General features: G+C 35.6%; 1 protein-coding gene across 3 annotated transcripts in view; it reads left to right on the forward strand.

Annotated features, from left to right (window-relative positions):
- Positions 1-25301, forward strand: part of RNGTT (RNA guanylyltransferase and 5'-phosphatase) — a 131633-nt gene that overhangs the window by 43073 nt on the left and 63259 nt on the right. For all 3 annotated transcript variants that reach the window (XR_011601065.1, XM_070954031.1, XM_070954038.1), the window contains 4 exons: positions 1191-1292; positions 9354-9489; positions 12506-12577; positions 20599-20763. Coding sequence is in view for 2 of the 3 variants with exons in the window: in XM_070954031.1 (XP_070810132.1) it covers positions 1191-1292; positions 9354-9489; positions 12506-12577; positions 20599-20763 (475 nt within the window). In the remaining variant the exon portion in view is untranslated. The remainder of the gene's footprint in view (positions 1-1190; positions 1293-9353; positions 9490-12505; positions 12578-20598; positions 20764-25301) is intronic.

Genomic DNA, 25301 nt, shown 5'->3' on the forward strand with positions numbered 1-25301 from the left:
CATACTACCATATTAGTCTTCTCAGTACCAATAAACATAGTATTTTCCCCAAGTTGTCTGGAAATATTTCTGAAATATATTACCGTGTTTTCCCGAAAGTAAGACCCTGTCTTATATTTTTTTGAACCCTGAAATAAGCGCTTGGCCTTATTGCCATGCGCTCAAAAGCCCGATTGGGCTTATTATCAGGGGATGTCTTATTTTGGGGAAAACGGTATATAGTTAATTTTATTTTTTTTAGATTTACCATATTTTAATTTTAATTTTATAACATTTTGTTTTCTTTATTGGTATGCATGCCTCCTCAAAGTCTTTTCAGTTAGAATAGAATAGAATAGAATAGAATTCTTTATTGGCCAAGTGTGATTGGACACACAAGGAATTTGTCTTGGTGCATACGCTCTTGGAGAACATGAAAGAAAAGATACATTTGTCCAGAATCATAAGGTACAACACTTAGTGATAGTCATAGGGAAGTAGTCAATATAAATCTTAAGGATACCAGTAGCAAGGTTACAGACATACAGTCATAAGTGGGAGGAGAGGGTTACATATAGTCCAATTGTTGCTGTCTTTGAATCTCTGAAATCTATAGCAGCCTGACCCTATCTAGAATGAAATAAAACAAAACAAACAAACCCAAAACCCACTTAGCTTTTAGCTATATGTAAAGCATAAATGCCAGAAGCACTATTCCAAAAATGTCATTGTTTCTAAAATATTTATTTCTTCCATTAAAAAATCTGAAAGCAAGTCAATTCATTTGAAAAACACAGAAAGTTTCAGACTTTTTAAAGGAACCGACAGTTCATTTTTCTACACTGGTGTGTGACAGCTATCTAACAATCTGTAATATCATTTTCAACTAATTCTTGTCAATCCTTGACCCTCAACTATCAACTCCTACATTTTAATGTTATAATTGCAGTATTAAAATGATGATAAAAGGGTATGGGGTTAAATAGTGTGCAGTGTTCTAGATAATCTTCATAACAAAAGCTACTTTAATTTAGAAATTGTCTGAAGATCCAGCAATGGATTAAATGGAGCGCGAAGAAGATTGTTTTGTCCACCTTATTAAAAATATTCCTACCTTCAAACTCATAGTAAAATTGATATTCATGAAAGACTGATTAGAAATGGTTGGTACTGGGTACTATTTAAGATCCTTTTTCACTTCCTCTCATTAGGACTGGATTCCCTGGGGCACAGCCTATTTCCATGGATGAACAGAATATTAAATTGTTAGAGCAAAAGCCCTATAAAGTAAGTTGGAAAGCAGATGGAACTCGGTAAGTTGAAGTTCTTTGTGAATCAAAGGAGTTATTTCAGTAATTCTGATACATTAGGTTTGTTTTCTTTTTTAAATCTATTGGTACAGTTTTATATAGTCTTACAATTTAATAAATTAGTTTATACTAAGGTTGCAAAACCTTCAGTCTGAATATTTTTAGCTTGCTTCTTATGTGTTACACCAGTACTTTTCATCTTTCATTTTAATTTGCATGTTTTGTCTTACCATGAAGGTTTTTTTATTGTATAAATGCTATGGTGCTTATTAAGGTCTGTCTCCAAATAAAAATGGGATCCTTTTGCTTTTAACACATACCAATGAATTATTTATAGTACTAACATGGGATATTAAATGCTGCAACACCCAATTAACCTTATTCACTAATGTGATAGGGGAAGAACAACATAAGATCAGTTGGGTGCTGGTTGTTTTGGTCAGTGTGCAGGTGGGTACTTAACTAATGCTTTCGATTAACCAAAATTAAGAGCAGAAGTACATGAAAGCTGACCTGTTAAGAAAATAAGCAGCTGTAGTCAGGATGATTTAAAGAAGATTACATCCAACTGTGAATAACATAATATATATTGACAAAGGCTGAATATTTCATTTGTACATTTTCCCGAACAGACAGGATATACGAAAAGTCAGATCCCATAGGCCGATCACAATATGTTTTATTCATTTTATTAATGATTTTTTTTGAGAGAAAATGTTCAAAGGCACAACGAATGAGTAAGAAAATGCTTAGGAAAAAAATGGCAATTATATTATTATATATAATTTATATAATAAATTACCAATGGGGCCTTACTTTTATATAATAATAGTCTTTAAGAAGAAGTCTTGTATTCTGTATTAAAATCTGTGATTTTGATGAAACTGTAGAGTAAGTAATGCTGCTTTATGTATGCAGTTTGCCTTAATCTGCTTTTCTGAGAAGTAGGATTGCTATTTGATAAATGTGCTCAGCTCCTTTCCATATTTTCCCTCTAATTCTGAGATTGTTAAGATTCAGATATTTTGAATTGATTGTTGGAAATTTTTTATATGGTTATAAGCCATACGTTTTTTTTAGTTTGCTTTTACATTTAATAACTTGGTACAAAGATAATTATTGGGACTGTCTGAGAAACACTAAAAAAAGTTTGTTTTGTCTTGCCTATTGGTATTAGTATTTTTTCTGATATCATATTGATAGGTGTCAATGTTTTAAAAATAGACAAATTGCTAAGTTTCCAAGTTAGCATAATTGGAATGCAACTTGTACAAATTAGAGATAGTCAATTAAAAAATGAAACTGTTGTTAGAGTAGGAACAGAAATTGTTGTATGCTACATCCTCCAAGATGACCATGGAGAAGGAGAACTTGAAGGTGAACCAACATCTGGGATTGTCACCTGGGACCCAAGAGGTATACCTTCTCCGTAGTGACACCTCCAGAGCTTAATTTGGGTGCTATCTTGATGATATTGTACAAGTTGTTAAAAGTCTGTCTAGTTTCCTAAGCCCTAGGATAGGATATTTGGGGAACCCTGAGTGATTGGTTGATAGTTTTTGCAGATACTTAGATTAATTCTTTCTTTTTTTTCTTATTTAAATATAAGCTGCCCAGAGTCATTTTGGAGTCAGGTGGCTTCTAAATTTAATAGTTCAGGGAGCTATAGTTTTACAAACATAATAACTTTGGAAGAAGTAGGTTATCAAAATTGAAATTATACAAGAAAGGTAATTATCACAGGAAGGAGAGGTTTGTTCTCTATATGTGGTGCTCTTGGCTTTTATAATAAAAAGTATAATTAGCCCAGGTGGTTAGTGGCTTTCTCCAGTCCCTAGATACATACCTCATTAATAATGTTTGTAGCAGATGTTTTTTCTAATGAGTAGAGTTGAATGTTCAGGCCTGAATGGCATAGCAAAGGTAATGAGACACTCATCTTTAGGAGAATAAAGCTACAGATAATTTTAAAAAGATGTTGGTAGTCTGCGAAATAAATGGCAGTTATGAGAAGGCAATCCTACATCTTATGTATAGAAATGTGCAAACTGACCAAAACCGATTACGTGAAATCCAATTGTTAGGAAATGTAATAATTTTGCTTTTGAGGCTTACTTGTAATTTCCTGAAATTATTAAAAGAGACACATAGAGGCAATGTTCCTTTAGCTTGAGGAAATTGTTTTGTTTTGTTTTGGAAAATAATTGTTGCATTTTAATAACATGTGCATAGTTGTTAGCTGTAACAAGCCAAATGTGAACATTCTAGCTCAGTCTGCTTTTCTGTGCAACATCTGTTGTTACATTTGAACCTGATTAACTTCTAACTTGCATAAATAATATTTTGATGATTGGGGGTTTCTATTGGTTTAAGTAATTCAGCATAAAATCACAGTGGTTGCATTTCTCAAATGCACAGAGATGCTTATAAGCAAAACCAGTAAATAAAACAGTTTTTTTTCCTCAGGTCAAAAGTATTGCTGGGATGTAGTAGGTAAAATGAAATATCTCTTTGAAGTGATATTAATGAAATCACTTCCTGATAGTTTATAAAATTACTACATCCTCATTTTTTCTTCTTTTCAATGCAATATTTTAATGCAGGAATGGGAAGAATTTAAGTTTATGAGATCTCATTTATACTAGAATTTAAGATGATTCTGAACATGTGTTCAATACCAACATGGAAAATATTGTTCTAGAAACCCAAAGAGAAAAAATCATATTATTTAAATAAAAAGATGAAACATCAATTTACTTAATTCTGAAAATGGCTGTTGGTTTATAATACAAATATATCCAGGTAAATATATATGTATATCGTGGTGTCTAATAAGTAGCAAGAATAGAAAAATTTGAAGTCTCATAACCACTGGAAAGTTGGCAATTGCATTATAATTTCATGTTAGATAGACAAAATCCACTGAAAATAGCTCTAAATACTTGTCCAAAAGCTCTAAATACTTGTCCAAATATGATAGTCCTAATAGTGTCCTTGTTGTTGTCCATGTAACATGGGGCTGAGGTTATGGTAAGAAAAAAGTTTTTAGTCATATAAAAGTTTTTCTTTATAAAAAAGAAAGCCCAAAGAAAGATAATATTTAGTATATTATGAGTTCAGTACTACATACAAATTAATATATAAAGTATTAACAGTTATTTATGCTTGAGCAACATGGTAGCTTAGTGGTAAAGACACTTGCCTCCCACTTGGAAGGTTGAGAATGCACCCCTAGATAGAGGCAGATGTTTCTCTCCTAGGGCATCCAGCCAGTAAGTGCTATGCTCCATCCAGTCACCCCCACTCTACCCTGAATTAATGGATTACAGGGTTGTAAAAAAAGGAGGTTTTTTTTATGCTCATGGCAGGTTGAATTTCTGAAATGCCTAAATTTCTAATAAAGTTTTAGTTTTTTCTCAGTTACAATTTTGAAATCACCAAACCTATAAAAATATATACTGTAGATTGATTTAGTAATGATTAAGGATGCTTAAATTACCTGGCTTAAATTACCTGGCTGTAAAAGCAGTAAGATAATGTGATAGTAAACTATATTAAGTAAAATATTTTTAATGTTGAATGAATACTGGAGTTTTCTACAGGTAGTTTTTAAAAGAGCTTCATGAACATTCATTAAGGTATATTCCATTGTTCATCAAGTTGCAAATGGATATTTGAGTGTACTGTATACTGTATGTCTGTCAAGATGATTTGCTTGTCAGGGCGTTTATTAATCCCATGTTTGGCTCTGGGACTAATTACCCTGGTTTAGAGTAGATGAATCGAGGCTTATCCTTGTTTTCAATATTCTGAAAAGAAACGCGAGAAAGGTTCCTAATAAAACTCATTTATTTGTTATAAAGAAAATAAAACACCTCACTAACTAAGAAAAAGTTAATTGTTACATTTTTGAAAATAATTTTCCTGCCGGTCCAAGACGGACCTTGCTGGCAGGAGAACAAAGGAAAGAGAGTGTGAAGAGCAAGTGAAGGAATGTGGGTGGATGCGGAAACACGTAGCTTACTGATAAGAAGTTGGCAAAGCTACGGAGAGTCTGACAGTCCAGAAATAATGAGCTCAGCTGGTAAATAAAATAACGCAGTGACATTCCCCTTCTTTTGCCAGTTGAGCGAATATCAGTACATCATCAAATAAGGCACATCTTCTTGCGCAGATACTCATGTTGAGCTGCTGGAAGTGGTTTGTTGAGCATATCAGCAATTTGATCATGTGTAGATACATATTGCATTTTGACAAAACCTTTTTTCACTAAATGCTTTATGTTTTGGTAACGAATGTCAATGTGTCTGGACTATTTTTATGCGGAACCTCAGGCTTGCTCTGAGCAACCTGTTTACCAATTCTATTTTTGTTGGCTTTAGGAGCCTTAGGGGTAGCAACAGGATCTCTCTCTGGAGCATCTCTCTCTGGGCCTGTGCTCTGCCTTTTTGGAGTTTGCATACTTGCCTGTGTTTGTTTTTTAGGCTTTGGCTTTAAGTAATAAACACCACCAATTAATATGGTTTCAGCAACAATATCTCCATCTTTAACTATGTAACTTGCTTTTTCAAGGTGGTGAACCTGGAACTTTAACATTCTAGACAAGTGATACTGACTAAGCAAATTACTGGTTGCTGTTGGTATGTAATAAACATCAGGAATGAATGCATCGAGCTCTTCAACATAAACAGTTCCTTTTCCTTTGACCTGACAAGGATGATTTGAGAAAGAATAAAGTTCACGTAGTTCTGGTTCAGGCTCGTGCATTTCTGTGAAAAGTTCCTTTCTATAGGTAACATGCAATGCTGCACCACTGTCCAAAGTCCACAGGAGTCTTCTGTCGTACTCTGGTTGAAGTTGTGGATCATTGGTTAAAGCCAGTGTGGCGAGTGGAGTTTGTGGATCACGCTGGGGACCACGACGACCTTGTCTTCCGCCTCTGCCTCTGCCTCTGGAATCTGTTCCTCTGGGCTGGTACCTGACGGGAGCTGGAACTCGTTGGGGACAATCCCAGGTGGCATGTCCCACATGATTGCAGGTGTAGCATCTTGGCGTCCTTGGAGCATAGGTCCTTCCTCGGAAGGGGCGCCTAGCTGGAGCTCTTGATGCGGGTGGTCCTCTCAAGTGTGGAGTAGCTAGCATGAATGCCTCTTCTTCAATTAAAAGTCTACAAACATTGTCCACTGTGCGTTGAGCAATAGGGACTTGGTTAATTTTTGTAACAGCATCTTTCCATTCATAATTCAAAGAGTTAATAATGATGCTGATCATTTGAATATCTTCAATGTTATGGCCTCTTTCTCTCAATTCTGTTCTCAGACCTTTCAGTTTGGTCAAATGTCCTCCAATTTGTTCACCGGGTTTCAATCTCGAACCGTGGAGTTCAGACATGAGTAAACATGAAGATTCAATTGAGATAGGCCTGTAGCAATTTTCCAATTCAGCCCAAATTTGTCGGGCTGTTGTATTTGGTGGAAAAGTGACCTGCAGTTCAGTATCCATGGACATCAATAATGTTGTGCGAGCCCTTATCTCTAAATCTCTTATTGCATAGTCCCATGGTTGTGCAGGAGGGTTAAATACCATAAAATGCGTGCCTTCTCTAAGAAGCAATAGTGTAATCTCACTGACCCAGGCTTTGTAATTATGTCCTGACATTTTTAGTTTTGACTCACCAGTTAGTGGAGAGACAGAAAATGCCTGGTGAGGAGCCTGCACTTGGTATGCTGGCTGTGCTGGCAGAAATGCCTGTGGTATTTGCTGTGCCTGTTGTGGACCTAAAAATGGTCTTGGTTGTTCCATTGGAGGCGGGCCAGGAGGTGGCCCTATTTGCACTTGTGGCTGGGGCACATATGCAGGCATTTGTAGCTGCTGTGGCTGATGCACTGGAATCTGCTGTGTTCCAGTTGCCATTTGTGCTTGATCTGCAATATTGGCATGACCTGCTGGAGATGCAGTCATTTGCCTTTGCTGCATAAAGTTTGCCTGTGTTCCATCTAAAAAGGCACCATCACCACCAGGGGGTGTTGGAGTTTGAGCCCGTGGAGACACTTGTGGCATTTCAGCTTCCTGTAGTAAATTACTTTCGCCAGCAGATGGTGCTGCACCTTTGGGCAGCTTTGCAGACGTGGCATGTTTATATGTAACTTGATCAGGGAGACTTTCATGTGACGTATGCAGTGCCGTCTGTCTTAATTGGCCTGACACAGAATCCACCAGGGGGAGTGTCTTTGGCTCTGAACAAGAAGACAATATGGCGCTTTTTGAAAAATTTAAGTCACGGGATTCTTCCTTATCATGCTCAAGCATAAACAAATCTCTCTTAAATCGAGACAGTTCATTTTCATAATATTTTACATGCTCACGATAGGATTTGATGGCCATCTCACGCTGGGTGAGCTCAGGGCTTTGAGAAGAGTAATGAATTACTTCTCTCTCTGCGTGGGGGTGAAAAAGCTTTGCCGTTTGTGGAAACTTTCTTGGCCTGGCACCAAGCACATCGTAATCTGTGGGCTCTGGTAGAATAGATTCATAGCATGCAAGTTGAGAAGAAAAAGCTACCGACCTCAGTCGCAGTTCATTATCTTCAAAAGCAGCTGTTCTGATATCTGTCCTTTGATGTGTTTCCGAAAGCATTTTCAGATCTTCTTCACCCATGGCACCTTCTTGTTCCAATTGCGTAGCCGTAGCAAGAGGCTGGAATCTTGAGGGCGTTACTATCTCCTGTTCTTCTTCCAAAGAGGATAAAGCTCTGTGCTTCATTTTTCCTTTTTTCTTCTGTTTCGGCATCTTAGCAATATAATTAGCGTACCTCAGTAGCTAAAAACTAATTGCCTATGCGCTCTTATCAGAAGTAACAAAACAAGGAAAAAGCCATAAATCAAACCATCCTCGTTACCAGATGTCAGGGCGTTTATTAATCCCATGTTTGGCTCTGGGACTAATTACCCTGGTTTAGAGTAGATGAATCGAGGCTTATCCTTGTTTTCAATATTCTGAAAAGAAACGCGAGAAAGGTTCCTAATAAAACTCATTTATTTGTTATAAAGAAAATAAAACACCTCACTAACTAAGAAAAAGTTAATTGTTACATTTTTGAAAATAATTTTCCTGCCGGTCCAAGACGGACCTTGCTGGCAGGAGAACAAAGGAAAGAGAGTGTGAAGAGCAAGTGAAGGAATGTGGGTGGATGCGGAAACACGTAGCTTACTGATAAGAAGTTGGCAAAGCTACGGAGAGTCTGACAGTCCAGAAATAATGAGCTCAGCTGGTAAATAAAATAACGCAGTGACATTGCTATTGACTTTCTTGGCAAGTATTTAGCTCTGAAGTTCAAGTTATCTGCTATTCCTTTGGTTCAAAATAAATCATGCACACCGTGTTTCCCCGAAAATAAGACCTTGTCTTATATTTTTTTTGAACCCTGAAATAAGTGCTTGGCCTTATTTTTGGGGAGGTCTTATTATTTTGGGGCTCCTCTTGCCATCTTACCTGATTTCCAGCTCTGTCCCCCTAACCAGAGGAAATGGCAGGGACCGGCTGCGCATGCACTTAAATATTTTCGGGGAGGGTTTATTTTCGGGGGAGGGCTTATTTTCAGGGAAACACAGTACATGCAAGTAACTGGACACATTTGCTTTTCTGCATTACAGAGATTTGTTCCAATGATGTTATATATTAAGCATATATAATTTTTTTTTTAAATTTCATTTTGTTCCAGCCTTGACAAATGCAATTTTTAGCAAGCTGTAGGCAGGTCTGAGCATGAAGATTTATGCTTTAGCATTCATTGTGTTCTTGCTTGCTTAAAGAGTGTGCAATGTGTAATTTTCAATTATGTATATCTGTTTTGCCTAATGTCATTTCAAATGTAGTATGAAATTACATGAACAATAGATGATCCTAAAAACCAATGGTTCAAACTCAGCTTGAGTTGAAAATAGTAGTTTCCCTTTCTTTTTGAAAAAAAAAGTTTGTTAAGAGGGGTAAGATTCAATAACTCTAGAGTAAACATTATGAAGGAAATAGAATTTCAATTGATATTACATTCTTTTTTCCCCTTAGGTATATGATGTTAATTGATGGTAAGAATGAAGTTTATATGATTGACAGAGATAACTCTGTGTTTCATGTGTCTAATTTGGAGTTTCCATTTCGTAAAGATCCACGTGTGCATTTAGAAAATACTCTTTTGGATGGGGTAAGAGGTTTTCTTTGCAGAATCATGCTTTCCTTAAATTCAGTATTGGATTTTGTAGTGATTATTGTAATGGTAAAGTGCAGATACTATCCTAGTAGGGCAGACTCCTAGGGTTCACAAAATAAATTGCTATTTACCAAATATGTGTCCTTGGGATTGGTTTCTTATTGCCACACTATAATAATATTATTATTTTATTGTTTTTATTCCCAAATTCCAGAGTTGGACCTTATCAGAGAACCATTAAAAGTGAGAAATTTTAATAGAAATAGCTCCTTGTTTTTTCTGGTACCGTCATTCCACAGATGAACGAATATGACTTTATTTTAACCTAAGATTGCAGTGATCTTTGGTGAAATAGCAAATAAATGCATCAATCAACACTTGTTTTGTTTTTAAGAAATGTTATTAAAAGTTTTACAAAATGCACAAACTAATAAGGAGTTAAAGGAGAAAAGAAAGAAAAAACTGCAGAAAGAGCAGAAAAAAGAAGCTTCCAGTTTCTTCTGCAGCAATAGCACTTAGACTTAGCACTTAGGCTTATATACTGTCCCATAGCACTTTACAGCACTCTCTGAGTGGGGTACAGAGTCAGCATATTGCTCCCAACAGTTTGGGTCGTCATTTCACTGATCTCAGAAGGATAGAAGGCTGAATCAACCATAAACTGGACAGGATTGAACTCCTGGCAGTCAGCAGAGTTAGCCTGCAATACTGCGTTCTAGCCACTGCGCCACCATGGCTCCTAGCAAATAGAAATACCTTTACAAAATTAATTCTTGCTGTGTGATTACAAAGAAAAGAAAAAGCACTCTTTCTATTATACAGTTTTTTTCTAATCATCAAAACCACAAACCATAAGTGCAATCTCCCTCATTTCATGTGAAAAATCTGCATGGGGTTACCAGTCAGTTATCAATGTAGATGTTTTTTCTCTAATTGAAGAAGTTAATTTAGCCATCTCGGCATGTTCCATGCAGAATCTGGTTTCAGTTGTATTTTAACGTTTAGAATCTTCTGAATTAGTGTGTGCATTTGTATCCAAAATGTTTTGGGTTTTTTACATTTGCACCAAACATGATAAAATGTTTCTTCATGCTCACATTTCCAACATATTTGAAGTAACTTTATAGATTCAAGAAAATTGGTCTGGTGACAAGTATCAGCAGTACTTCATTTTATAAAAATCCCGTTACAAAGCAAGTTTTCTTTATGCTACAAGTTGTGATAGATCATTAGTATAGAGCTCAGGGCAATTTACATGGGCATTTTCCTTCATTTTGTCCCTACAGTAACCACAACGATGTTCATGGTGGCTGGTAGAGAAAGAAATGAATCATGATATATCTTTTAAAATCTTTAATCACCATCACTTTATGTAGTTTCACACTTGGGTTTATTTAAACTGACAGGCAGTAATAAGATCCCTTACCCAACCCATAACTTTCAATCCAACGTTGAGCGATATTTTTTTCAGATTTGCTACCCTATCTTTTCCCAGGACCAATGACTTCAATGCAGTGTGAGAGGTTTTTCTTTCAGAAGTAAACTCTTTCTTCATCTAAACCTAGAAGATTAAAAAAAAAAAAAGACATTTAAGAATAAATCAGGGGGCATATTATCCATTGCAGCACAAGTCTTAACAGGAGTCATAGGCTCCTTAGGTTTAATATTGACCTGAATAAAAGCTGTTTTTATTTAGTGCATTGAAAACCATATTCAAGGTCAGGAATAGTTCTAATAAAATATAAAGTGCTTGTTAAAGATAATCACTTTGCAACTAAATCTATTAGTTCTTCAGAATTCTTTATTGGGAGTTCAGAGCATCACCCGACTATCCCATAGTTATTTTTTGTTTTCTTAGCAACACAACAGGGATAATAGAAATCTTCATAGAGACTTCTGTTGTTCTCACCTATTGTTTTCTTTCAAAGTTACAGTTACAGACACACACAGATACTTGTTTACTGTAGTTGAAGTAAATAACAACAGACTGAAATGTAATTCAAATGCCTACCAGAAAGTGCTTGCCTGAAAAGTGTCATTAGAGTCCAAAAAGCAGTAGCCTAGTCCAAATACTTTCCAGGAGTCACAGAAAGCCAAATCAGGTAGTCAGCTGGTCAAGGGATCACAAACAAGAAACAGGAAGAAGCTGTTCCTGAGCTGGGCAGCCAAATGGTTGGTCTCCAACAAAGGCTGCAAAGGAGCTATCTAAATCTGTCTGCAGATAGCTGTCTGCAATTACTCATGCTTCACCTTTTTGCTTAGTGAAGAGTGGCATCAAGGATTGTTGCTCTGCTTGACTCAGTATGCATCTAGGACTTGGGGTGTGTGTGCAAAGTTACCTGTCTGCTCTAGTGGAACAGGGCACGTCTCTGGCTGTTCAGCCTCAGTTGAATCCTGGCTTACTGATTCCTGGGGCTGACAATCTTGAAGCATAGACAGGAGCAACATCAACAGATTCAAGGTCAGAGTCAGATTCTGCATCATGGCTCATAATAATTATTGCCTTCAGCAGAGTAATGTTGCAATTCCTGGATTTGATTAATTTCATGTTAATGAAAGGTAGAATGTGCTATTCAGATGAATGTACCGCTGTAGTTTTGCCTTAGAATGACAATATCTGGGTATAATCTTTATGGATTCCCAGTTTTGGTTATTTTCTGCTAGAGGTTATGAACAGGAGTTCTAAATGGATCTGCTTTACAAAAAATATTGCTAAAATGTTGATATTGTAAATTGTATCCTTGAAGATAAAAAGAAACAATAAAATTCTAAGAAAGCTGCTACATCATTCCATTTTATTCCCACTCATCTCTTTCAGTTGCCTGCTTGATTTTGACAAAAGACAAAAATAAATCAACCATGTTGAAAAGAGTGTCCAATATAAATAATGTTTTAGCTAAAATCAGTTGTGGAAATCTGCATAAAATAATTTTTAATTAAAATCAATTGTTGAACTGTTGCCAAAGTTGTTGAGTGAATATTAAAATACTGTTTTGCTTTTCTTTTTAAGGAAATGATAATTGACAAGGTAAATGGTCAAGTTGTTCCTCGGTACTTGATATATGACATAATAAAATTCAATGTAAGTATGTTATATTTTGATTAGCCCATTTGTCTATGTAATTTGTAGGTTTTAGAAGGGAGGAATGTTTTTAATAAATATAGATAAATCAAAGGTGCCATTGGAAAGATAATTACATCAGTCAAATGATATAAAACATATAATAGATTGCCATATTTGTGATACTATAGAATGCACTTTCAAATATGTTTACAGTGTTCTGAGTTCTAAAGCTTTTTTAAAAGTTCTTGAAGAATTATGTAAGACAAACTCTGATGTTTTTTAAAAAAAGGAGTGGGGAGATGTACGAAACTGATGAAGAACTGCAGGTGTACCTTCATTTTTTAGATAGATAGACTAGAGTTGCCTGCTAAGTGGCTATAGAAATCAAATAAGTAAGTTAAGTAAATAAATTTATTTAGGGAACTTGGGAAGTACAATTACCTTTTGCCTTATTGAACAGAGAGAACATAGCTTTTCTTATTATTAGAAAAGATTCTATGTTAGAGAATATTCATTCTTATTCAATAAAGCTATTACTAAGATATTCTAGAAGTTGTTGGACTGAAGATGCAAAAGATTGTGTGATTCAGTAAGCAAGAAAGGAAGGTCTGTGGTGCAGGACACATTTTATTAGTAAGCAAAATATACTACATGTGGTTGCAATCAGTAATGTTTGAGTCAAAATATTTTAGCTTACATTGAATTCAGTGGGAACCTCTAATGGGAGTTTACTAGGCAGCGTTGTGCTTCCAAATGAAGGACAAGTTCAGCCTATATGTTATCAGCAGAAGCAGAAGCAGGACTTTATTGGAAAAGGGCCATTAACAGCAAAATTAACGGCATTTACAGCCAAGCTGTAAAGATTTGTTAAAGTCAATAAACTGTCTTTATGCTAGATATAAAGGTTTAATTGCAAAAATAAAAGGTTAATGATATTTGTTTTGGCAAAAAGTAACATAGGCAGAAAGCCAGTTTGTTCTAGAGATTTAAGGCACCAAACTAGAAGCTGGGAGACTGAGTTGTAGCCATGCCTTGGAGACAAAGCCAGTGGTGTGACTTTGAACCAGTCATTCACTCTCAGCCCTAGGAAGCAAGCAAGGGCAATCCACTTCTGAAAAAGCTGCCAAGAAAACTGCAAGGACTTATCCGGGCATTTTACCAGGAATCGATAATGACTTGAAGGTGTGCGTGCATATTTGTGCATGTGCGTACACACGTTACATACTTAAGTAATGGCTATTAGTCCTGTCATCTTTTTCTTTGACATTTATACAAGGTGGAGTTTTAAAACATAAGCTTTTCTCATTATGTCTAAACTTGGGGCACCTCTGGTTTATGTGTTTTATTTTGGAGGTCAGGTTAGTCGATTTACAGTGGCTTGAAAAATGAACCATTCGCTCAAGTGGAATTGCACCTAAATGAATGGATCTTCCTTCTTTGTTTAAAGACTAAGAGATTTAAGATGCTAGGAGAGCAAAGCAATAAGATAGGAAACATTTAATGCAAAAAAATGTGTTGACAATAACAACAATAAAATTGAGTCCAGGCTAATCTTGCTGTGCTATACTTGCAAAGAAGGAAATGCTCACAGGCCAGACTGTTTGCTACCCTCACGAGGCAGCTTATATGAATGGACTAAGCTGTCCTCCCCCTTGTTCTTCCTAGAAGATAAAAAATACTATTGCTGATGACTTTTGGTTCTTTAACTGACAACAGAAAACAGCTTTCTCTTCCTAATAATGGAAAAAATGAGATTAAAAGCTAGTCAGAACAACTGGTCCAAAGATTTTTGGTGGTTGGGGAGTACAACTACTTTAGTAGTTCCTTAATGTTCTGAAAGGAGAAATAAAATGTACTGTTCAAAACGAGGACAGTTATTTTTTTCTTAGACAGGGTCTGTCTAAATGCAAATTGGATTCTTCGGATGTTAAATAATGGGAAGAGATGTAATTTTCTTTACAGGAGGTCAGACAAATTAATATGGGGCATTCTGGCCTTAGAATCAAAGTCTGAGCTAATAATTTAGTCAGTATCTGATGAATTAATTTACCCATTTCCTATTCATATCATTTCTACAATAGGTGTCAGAGAATTCAATTGGTTCCTTCAGCTTAAAAAAGGCTTCAAAAATTTGAAACCCAAATTTGGTTATTCTTCAAAAGTCATACTTTGAATCACACTGGAATAGTACACAAGCAATATTTACGCAGTTGCTGTAACATTTAAGAATACTTTTATCTAGAGTTGTATATCCAAGTCACTTAAGACAGATATATCATCATTCCATTATGTTTTACAAGCAAGGTCCTTAAAGTCAGCTCTAGGGTATTGGTTTAAGCATTGTTAGGCTGCAGACTTGAGACTCACAATTTACATCATCTGAAATGAGATAGTTCCTTGTAAAGTAGTGTATAGTGACATTAACTACCCATTCCTCGTATGTGTGTGTGTGTGTTTGTTTTTGTGTGTGTGTGTGTTTGTGTGTATTTATTTTCAGAAAATAGCCAAGAATTTTTGCTAGATTTCTGATCTGAGTTTTCTGGGTTGTGTTCACTCTTTATCTCTTTTTATTTTTCTGTACAGGTTAATAGTGCAGAGTGTTTGATTTTGGCATTCATTCGTATAGCAAACAATTATGAATATTCAGAATGTTTTTTAAAGAATGTTCTTGGAATCTATAAAATTTTGATTTCTTGTTTTGTATCCTGTAATATTTTAGGCCAACGGGTGTTTATTTGTAGCAGATCAGAGCCACCTTGTGGTCTCTTTAGTATCTTACATTGTTTTCCCCTTTCTTTTTTTTTTTCTTTCTTTCTTTCTTCCTTTCTTTCCCTCCCTTCCTTCTGCCCACGTTTGGCACTTGAATGTTAAAAATACCAACTTAAAAATGGTCAGGTATTAGAAATTTGAAATACTTAAATGAAAAGATTTCCTGGAAACATTACCCTATTTAAGAGTAGGCTTTCTTTTCCTAGATCAATAAGGGGGCTGTTAAGAATAGCAAAAGCTGTAGAAAATAAAAGAAATGGGCAGGAGTTACAGATAATTGCAAGCTATACAAAAAAGTGTGAATGCTTTTGAGAATGAGTTTATTTGGGAGGGGAGATTTGCCTAGTGACTTTTAGCTATGTTTCTAACATTTAAATAGGACATCTCTCATTTTCCTTTCATCCTCACTCTAGTTACCTTTCCCCTTTCCCTACTTCCATCCAGTTTTGTTCCTTTGTGTCTCTACTCCTTTCAGCTATCGTTTCTGTTGTCCATCTTCATTCAGTATTTTTCCTATTTGATGCTTGAAAGAAGAGGCTGGGGAATGTGTGCATGTATGTTTCTATGTGTGATAGAGAATTATGGGTTTATTTAGAGGGGGTTCAATTTATTTTCTTATTTTTATTTATTTTATTTACAGTTAATAAATTTTAGAGGCGTGTAATTTAAATTAATAGTAATTAATTCAGTTTATTTTTATCCCAACCATGGAGCTTTTTGAAGCTTTTTTGGCAGATGTAGACTGTACCTACACACATGCAATCACACAAATATGTCATGTACATGTGTTCATTGGGGAGAGGAAGGACTGGTTTTAGTTAAAAGTTTGCAATCTAGTAGGAAAGCTAGGTTTTTACAGGACTTTTGTTATACTATGTTTCCTGGCCACATGTTTTGAGGGAAGGGCAGAGTTCATAAAATTGGGTTTGCCTTTGTTCTGGGGAAATACAGTAGATACCATTCTTTCCTAAATTGATAGGTTTCTGTGCTGATGATTGACCAGTGGTTCTGGCAGCTCTTCTCAACCATGATTGCAACTTGGTCTGATGGTGGCATATTTGAGTTGCCTCTCTGCCCTGCTTACATTGCTCCTGTCTGGTCTTTATACACATCTGGTCTACCCCAAACAGTGTCTAGTTTGTGTTCTTATAACTACTGAGACTTTCCCACTAATAGAACTCTAAATATTTTATTTCTTATGCTTCAGTCTTATTTTGTTGCTAGTAAAGTATTACTAATTATTTCAAATGAACTGTGAAATTGAGCAAATACTTTAATTGAAAAGTGTTTAAAGTTTTTGCGCCTCACATTTAAATTTAAGCTAAAATCTAATATGCTGCAAAAAATGATACACTGTGAAACCTCAATTTAATGGATTCCCCCCAGCACACTTTAGATGCAGCGTATCAAATTTCTATTTACATGAGGCGGATGAGGTAAATTAATTTTTCTGTAATCTTATGACATCTGTGGTGATTGATTATGCCATGATGTAAATGACCATGACAATGTACTAGCATCTTGAATAGATAACTTGAGAATAATGGACAGTTTCTTCACACATATGGTCCATTATTAGGAAATAAGTTACTATTACTTTGTTCTCTTAGACAAAACTTACCATGATAGTTTATAAATAATGATATAGAATTGAACGTGGTCTGAATTTTTTATTATATTTTATTTTGATTTACAGATAATTTATGCATTTAGCATTGGTGCAAAATTTTCTATTTTTTCAGTGACTATATGAGAAATATTGACTTTCCTGTATATACAATATAATGTACTTGAGTGTACGAGGTTTGGGTCAAGAAATTACTTTCTGTTCCTTAATCAATTTGACCATAAAGTGACTGGTCCTCTTGATAAACAACCAGTGACCTCTGGGCCATATGTGACAGTAAAACATATGGTAGTTGAAAATTGTCAGGAAATGTATAAAACATACTGTAAACTTTAAGTAGATTTCAAAAGAAGAAATCTCTAGCCCCTTTCCAACAAAGCCAAGAAAATAATGGCTGCTCCCCAGTGGTGAAATGTAAAATTTGTTACTACCGGTTCTGTGGGCATGGCTTGGTGGTGGTGGGTTTAATGTGACTGGGTGGATGTGGCCAACTTTTTTTTTTTTAACTTTTAAAAGCATTTTTTCTATGCTTTTTCTATTTTTTTTTCGGCCGAAGAGGTTGTAAAAAAAAAATGCTTGTAAAACCCGCTGATGATCCCAGCTGAGTTGCCTGATCGGCAGAGGCTTTTTTTCTTTTAAAAACATTTTTTCTACAACCTCTTCGGCCGAAGAGGTTGTAGAAAAAATGCTTTTAAAAATAAAAAAGCCTCTGATGTTTGCACACACATCAGCTGGGCATGGGAGGAGGGCCAGGAATTTTTGCTACCGGTTCTCCAAACCACCCACCTCCATCGCTACCGGATCAGGAGCATTTCACCCCTGCTGCTCCCACATAAATTCTGTGACTTGTTTGCTCTGTATCATTATCCTACTGGTAAACCAAGGAAACACTAAATGTGTCTCTCAGCTGCAAACAGGCGGCTTACTTTATCTTGAATTGTTTATTCAAATTTTCAGTGAAAGATTCTATCAGAATGATGTGGGAAGCTCCATTGTTAATTAATTAAATTTATATGCTGCCCATCATCTCTGTTGCAGCAATTCTAGGCGGTTTACAGGATGATAAAAATAAAATACAACACAATTAAAATTAAGAAAGATTATCTAAAGATTAAAAAACAAAGGACTGGTGACTTAGGGATGGGGATCTTCGCTCTAGTCCATCTGCCATCTCCAGCATAGAACACCATTATTGGGGCCCCAGGCCAGCTGGCAGAAGCAGGTTTTAAGGTTCTTTCATTAAGACAGGAGTGTGGGAGCCCACCTCACCTCTGGAGAGAGAATATTCCAAAGGGCGAGGCCACAGAAGGAAATGTTCTTGTCTTGGACTCCACCAGCTGAACTACATTGGCAGAAAGATCCAGAGTAGGCCTCTTCCACTGGAGTGAGTGGAATGAGCCATTCCCATTGGGCAAGACAGCTCCTCTGATTATGCCATATCTGTTGAATCATTTCTGTCCATGTTTTTCTTTGTACTCTGAAATTACACTGAAAAATTGTTGAGGTTTACCTTTCCAAAATCCATAGGGTTTCTTCATAGATTCCTCTTCAACAAGAGTTGTGGGTGTAAAGCAGAGGTCCCCAAACTTGGCAGCTTTAAGCTAGCTGGCTGGACAGTTCTGGGAGTTGAAGTTCACAAGTCTTAAAGCTGCCAAGTTTGAAGACCTCTGATGTAAAGGCTTAATAAATACATACATAAATACATACAGTTTCACCATGCCATGGATCCTCTTAGACTTCTTTAAAACTCTAGTATCAAAATTACTGCTTCCAGTTCTTTGGTAAAAGTTAAAGTATTTTGATTAGACTAGCCATTTTTACTTTTGAGTTAGTGGAATATTCTCAAGTGGAGTCTATCTGATGATTTAACTTTCTGCTATATGAATGTGTGTGTCTCTGTGTGTGTATAGCCAGATTCTATATTTGAATGAACATGAAATCACACACACATACACCGGCAGACAGACAGACACATACACAGAGACACGCATATACACAAAACCCTTCTTACATACTTTACCTTATAATATTTGTAGCCCTCAATTTAATTAGCTGTGGTATTTGTAGAAATCCATTATTTTTAAGGTCAGCATTAAGAAATTAAAGTGAAATCTGATATTAAATACATTTTAATGTGTTGAATCATTAATATGTCACATTGGCATAAGAAATATATTTAGATTACTTGCTTTGGATAACCTTATGTTATTTTATTAAGTGTTATTTTTATGATACATTCTGTCCCCTGCCCTCAGTGTGCCCACACTGAGGGATTGCTGAGTGGAAAGGATTGTCACTCTCAAATTGGCCATTTTAGTCACACTAGATGCTGTTTTAGGACCTCTTTCCAGAGCACGATACCATAGTCTCTTGAGACTGAAAGATGCCAATGATGAATGATTTTTATGACCATGTATTTAAGAAAACAGTTTAAAGTAAAAGTTTACATACCAGTCTTAATAAAGAAACTTCTATACTGAGACATAAAACTTTTTAGTGTTGTTTGAAGTAGGAATGTGTGTCTTCCATTGGTTTGAAAGGAAGCAATTTAGGGAAATGCAGGAGTATAGTTGAGACTGGCACTTCTAATGAGTGGTTTTAAAAAGGATTTAAATAATAAGGAAAGCATGTTCTACTTTAGGGGAAAATGATGTATTTTTTGAAGGAAAAGCTATACATTGTCAAATTTGGTCAGAGTGACTGTTACATTTGCTGTTTTTTGTTGGAATTTCTGGGGCAAAGTCAATCGTTGTACTCCATGTTTGTTGTAGTAGACTATCCCTACAAAACATAAGGATAATTACAGCTCTTTCTATACATTTTGCTGCCCTCTGAATTCTTATAGTTTTATTGGCATCATCTAAGGTTTGTTGAGATCAATAAATGCACTTGTGTAAATGAAGGGAGGAGTAGAGAATGCTTATATTGTTAGTCTCCAATACATCTCTGATTCAATCGACATTACCTTTTTTTTTTTTGATCCACTGTAATAAACAGACCATAATGCATTATCCACCAGCGTGTTACACCTTACTGGGAGAGTGAACGCCTTTTTAATTGTTGGTGTTCATGCAGTAAAAGGAATATTATAGATGGGTGATGGGAAAAAATGAAGTGGAGAATTTGATGGGACAACAAACTTATATAAGGAAAGTGGAGGGAATGTGGAATACTATTGAGAGAGGCTCAAGAGGCTCCAGAGCAAGAGAGGGGTTAACATGGACTGAATGTACATACTTAAGAAAGACTAAAAAGAGAAGACGAGTAATGAAAATGGAATACAGAGAAATATCAAGGAAAAGATTAGATAATTGAAATCCTGCTATGCAGACGTAGGAATATATACTGGGCACAAAAAAGAAAGGAGACTATTAATAAAATATGTTAGATTTGTCCATAGTTTGAAGTGTCCTCTTAAATCAATAAATATAAAGCTTTCAAAATGATTTGAACTCCAAAATAAAAGATGTCCTGTTTCCCTTCCAGTCATTATTTTCGTTTCTACCCTTATTGCTAGAGCAAAATTATGACAATGTTAGAAAGTCATTGTTGAGTTAAAGACACCTAAGTGAACATTTTCTTGTGTATTATCTAATTTTTATAAATTGTATATTCATGGACTTCTGATATTTTAATTTGGCAGGCACAACCAGTTGGAGAATGTGATTTTAATATTCGTCTGTCATGTATAGAAAAAGAGATTATACTCCCACGGCATGATAAAATGAAGAATGGTCAAATTGACAAAGCACAAGAACCTTTTAGTGTTCGTAACAAACCATTTTTTGACATCCACGTTGCAAAAAAGGTAAAAATACCCTTGATATCTGCTGAATAGTAATTTTCTTAGCACATAATGCTTCAAGCCTTACAAGACTTTACTAAATTTAAACATTCTATTCAAAGTATGCGTGTGTGTGTTTGTGTATGTGTATGTGTATGTACATGTGTATAGAAATAGCTTTCCAATGGATTCCAGCTTCTAATTATGTTTTCTCAGAAAAGTGAAGGACAAAATCAGGCATGCAACTAAGTCAAGATTTGATCTCTTAATGAATAACATTGCCAGTTATTTTCTGAGAAAATGTTTCTTTGCTCAAATTCTCAAGGAAAAAGCAAGGGGCCAAGAATAAAGTCATAGCAGAATGTGAAGGAGGACATCTAAAATGTCCTTTAGTGAGTACTTAACTGTCAGCAGCTTTGCAAAACTCTTGGGAAATAGCAAAAATAAGTATTATTTCATAAATAACACAGATAAGTCTCCTTTGTAGCTTGATTATAGGGAAAGAATCAGGCCTGGAAAGATCGAACACAGGCCTCTTATGTATTAGAGATATGGTCTCTGCTGACCTAATGACCCTGGTAATCAAGAGGCATGCCATATCAATGTACTGCTTCACTTGCTTTTGATCTTTGTTTATATATAAAAAAATCCATAGTAGTATGTGCTGATTTGCATTTGTTCTTATTTATTTGTTTCCATTATAATATACTTCAAAAATGAATTACTGTTTTATTGATACTTGTAAGTTCATGTATAAAACATAACTTCTTATTATATCATTCACTAAATGTCAGTCTGGAAAACTCATCAACATGGGCACACAGCTCTGCTTTATCATTTCAACTGGTAAAATGCTTGAATGAATAAGAGAGCTTTTCAGCCTGAAACTAAACTCATTAGACAAGCAATAAACCTTTCAGTTAATGGAATCACGAAGTCTTAATACACAAAATTTGAATGTTTTGTGATCTGTAACAAGTATTTCGTTTTTCATTTCCCCCCCTTCTGTGTTAGTAACAGCTATGTACCTATGCCAAAGCGTCCTTTATAGTCTGTACGACAATACATTTTCAGTGGTCATTAGATTTCCAGATGTTTCTGGAAAAATGTAGTCCTGTCCTATAATAGTATATGTTAAACTTAATTAATATATGAGAAACTTTAATAGGTAATGATTTCTAACACTAAATACTTTCAGGTTGGGCCTGCGCTAAATTTATTAAGTATATTGCCATGGCAAATAGTTATGCCTTTGCAAAGTGCTTTTGTTACATTTTATTTAGTCAGACATACATTATCCAGAATTCTATCCTTTATGCAATTTTTATTAGAGTGTTCTGAAGGGTCTTCTTCCCTTTTTTTTTTTTTTTTTGCTCAGCATTTTGGGCTTCTGCGAACTTTGAATTTTGCTGATGCCAACTGCTGATGCAGATGTGTTGTTTAGCTAAATAAGCTTGTGTTTTCTTCTGATCTTCAGAAACAGATAACTTCAGAGTAAGCAACAATGATCAATGGCATTTTAATACTGAATCTTTTGGTAGAGTCTGTTTAATCAAAGTGCATTGTATAATTGATCTTTCTGTCTTTCTCATGGAAATAGTGCCTGACCATGAGCCACATAATTAATAGTGAGAAAGTTGAATTTTGTGCTCGGATTTAAAGATTGCCATTATATTATTATTTTTTAGGAAGCATTAGTCACTTTCTTATTATTTATTACTGCAACTGCAGATTTCCATCTTGCTGCACATTTATAAATCCATCTAAGAAGAATATATTAGGTTAGCTTATAAAGCTAACAGAAGAAATAGGGTAAGGGACATAGGACTTGAGGAAGTGGCAGTGGTTTGCTTTTCAAGCAAATTGGATCTGCCTTCTGTTCCCACAATATTTTCTGAAGTTCTGCTCATCTCTAGAAAGTGATCACATTTAATATTGAACTGTTTCCCATCCTCTTAGCAGAGTAGGGAGAGTTTTGAAATAGTGATATTTCAGACTTGAAATTAATAATTGGTAGCGGATGGATTAGTTCTTTGCATTGTGAAATGAAAATGTGCTAGGCGTTGAAGAGAACAAAAATACATTAGAAGACACAAGAAGAAATATGTGGGTATTGAACTCATCGACTTCTATAGCTAGAGAGAGGAACTGTTGACACCATCTGGAGCTATTACTTTGCCAAAATCATGACACCCCTCCCCACTCCTTCCTTTGTTTTATTTTCAGTTTTGTTTTTATTCTCTAGTCCATCAGTAACTCTGAATCACCTATATCAGCCCCATATTTTCTGCCAGAATTGACATAGCATTCTTTTCTCTGCCTTTTCCTAGCTCCATCTGTTCATTTCCATTTCCCCCCTTTTTGTCTTCTATCTTCTCACAGTTCGTCTCTTCTCCCTATGCCTTCTCTGTTTTGCATTGTCATTTCTGCTATCTCCATTTTCTTGGGGAAAAAAATGCCTAGTAATATCCATTTTTTTTCCTTTTATAAATGTGATCACTGTTCTCTTCTTTGCCGTGTTATTTCACTATTTTATTTTTTTCTGCGCAGTGTAAGAACTTGTTCCTTAATTTCAAGTCATGCTATGAAACACGATCCTGATTGAATCACGATTAACACTCATCAAGAGTGACGCTTCCAGTTCCAAATCAAAATAAAATACACTAGAACTGAGAGGTTTCCAAGCTGATGAATTGCACATAGATTTTTTAAAAAAATATTACTGGGATCTGCCCCCACTGCTGTTTCTTTCTAGTTGCCCTCCAGCTGCTCCTGTTTCTCTCTCACACTGTTCCTTCATTTCCTTTCTTAACAGCTGTCCATACCACTCCTCCATTTGTGACTTGAACAATAAACTACACAGTCACAATTTACTGACTGCTGGGATTTGCTTTTTTGGAATACTGCAGATAAGGTTGCTATATCTGTCAGTTCTTTGGGCTGAAAATAAGCACTGAGAGTTGCTTATATGGTTTCACTGATGAGTATCTGAAGCCAAACAGACACCATTATACCCCGTTTCTTTCATTTTTGAGGTAACCATTTTAAGGGGGGGGGGACATTTAAATCTGTATGACATCCTAGTAATTCAGGTTAGACAACAGGGCAGCATTACTTATTCAATAAGTCAATAGTGATCTCAAAATCAATTGGGATAATTAAAATTTAAACCAGTGTAACAATCAACCTATAAGGTAGCTTTTTTATTTGTTTACAATATTCAAATAACCATTTGGCTTATGTTTTGAATGAGTGACTGAACTAGTTTAATTTGCAGATCAAATCCATGAAGCGCCCCTTGCAAAAATATTTCTTTTAGTATTTAATGATCAACTGCTAGAAGAATTGTCACAAATCATAGCAAAACCCTGTATTGCATACCTTCATTTTCCAAATCTATTTTGCTTCCATTTTTCCTTCTTTCCATAGTTTACTGTTGTGTTAATTTACCATTTATGGCAGTACTGACACAAGCTTGACTGACAATCAAATTTGTTATTAACGGTTTGTGTGCAACATGTAATGAAATCTATCTCGGAAGGGAAAGGGACTTAACATAGAGTGTCAGTGTAAGAGGATGTTTGAGCCTCAGCATTGTAGATTATGATTTGCAAGTTGGCTTAATTGTTTTTCCCTGCTTTACAGTCGTCACTGAATGCCATGCCTATCTCCTCAGCATTTAACATATATATTAGGGCTTATTACTTACAATATATATGGAGAGGCAAATCATGTTCATGTAGGGTACATTTCCAAAGGAGAAGAAATGTTATTTTCATGGCTCAGGTACTATTTCACAATTTGCTCTCAATTTTAACATCAGTTGATGCTATTTCGCAGATTAGCATATTAAATAGCTTTTGTCTTAAAATTTTAGGATATGATATCTTGCTCTCATTTTTCTCATTAATGAAATGAGAAAAGTGGAAAATGTTTAGCATTGCTTGTTCTGTCTCTTTGGAAGGTAGAAAATGTAATTTGGGGGATGAGGGAGAGAGGGGAGATAATTATCCCCTGAAAGGGTAATTAGTCTACATATTACAGAAGAAAGGAATGTGTGGTGGAGTAATTAGTTACTTGAACTGAACTGTTGAGGAAAAAAGGGCTAAATAAAACGCTACTTTTCATAGGCTCTAATAACAAAAGATGAGTCAGAACAAAGCCCATCTAGTTTACTAATTTGGTTTGAAAATCTCACATTTTTTTTCAGTGCCTGCTGTGACTTGGATTAGGTTGCCCTTCCTTTTGCCAGTCATGGCTGGCTCTCTTTCCCTTTTGAATGCACCCTGAGTAACTGTGACTATATGGCTGCACTAGTTAGCAGTGGGAAAGGGGAACTTCCTGTTTATCTTGTGGAAAGAGCAGCAGCAGCAGCACATGCAACAAGAATGAAAAAAATGCACCTTTCAAAGAGCATTTCTAAAATATGCTCTACCTTTCTCCTAAATGTACTGAGGTACCTCTACATACTAAATGTACTAATGTGTACGTATTGTTGAATTAAGCATTGGAATATGTTAGTGTAGCTTCGAGGTTATTATTTTGAGTGCATTAAATATAAC

This window comes from Pituophis catenifer, unplaced genomic scaffold, assembly GCF_029215685.1.
Source record: "Pituophis catenifer annectens isolate HBS135680 unplaced genomic scaffold, rPitCat1.0.hap2 SCAF_1, whole genome shotgun sequence".
Classification (NCBI taxonomy): domain Eukaryota; kingdom Metazoa; phylum Chordata; class Lepidosauria; order Squamata; family Colubridae; genus Pituophis; species Pituophis catenifer.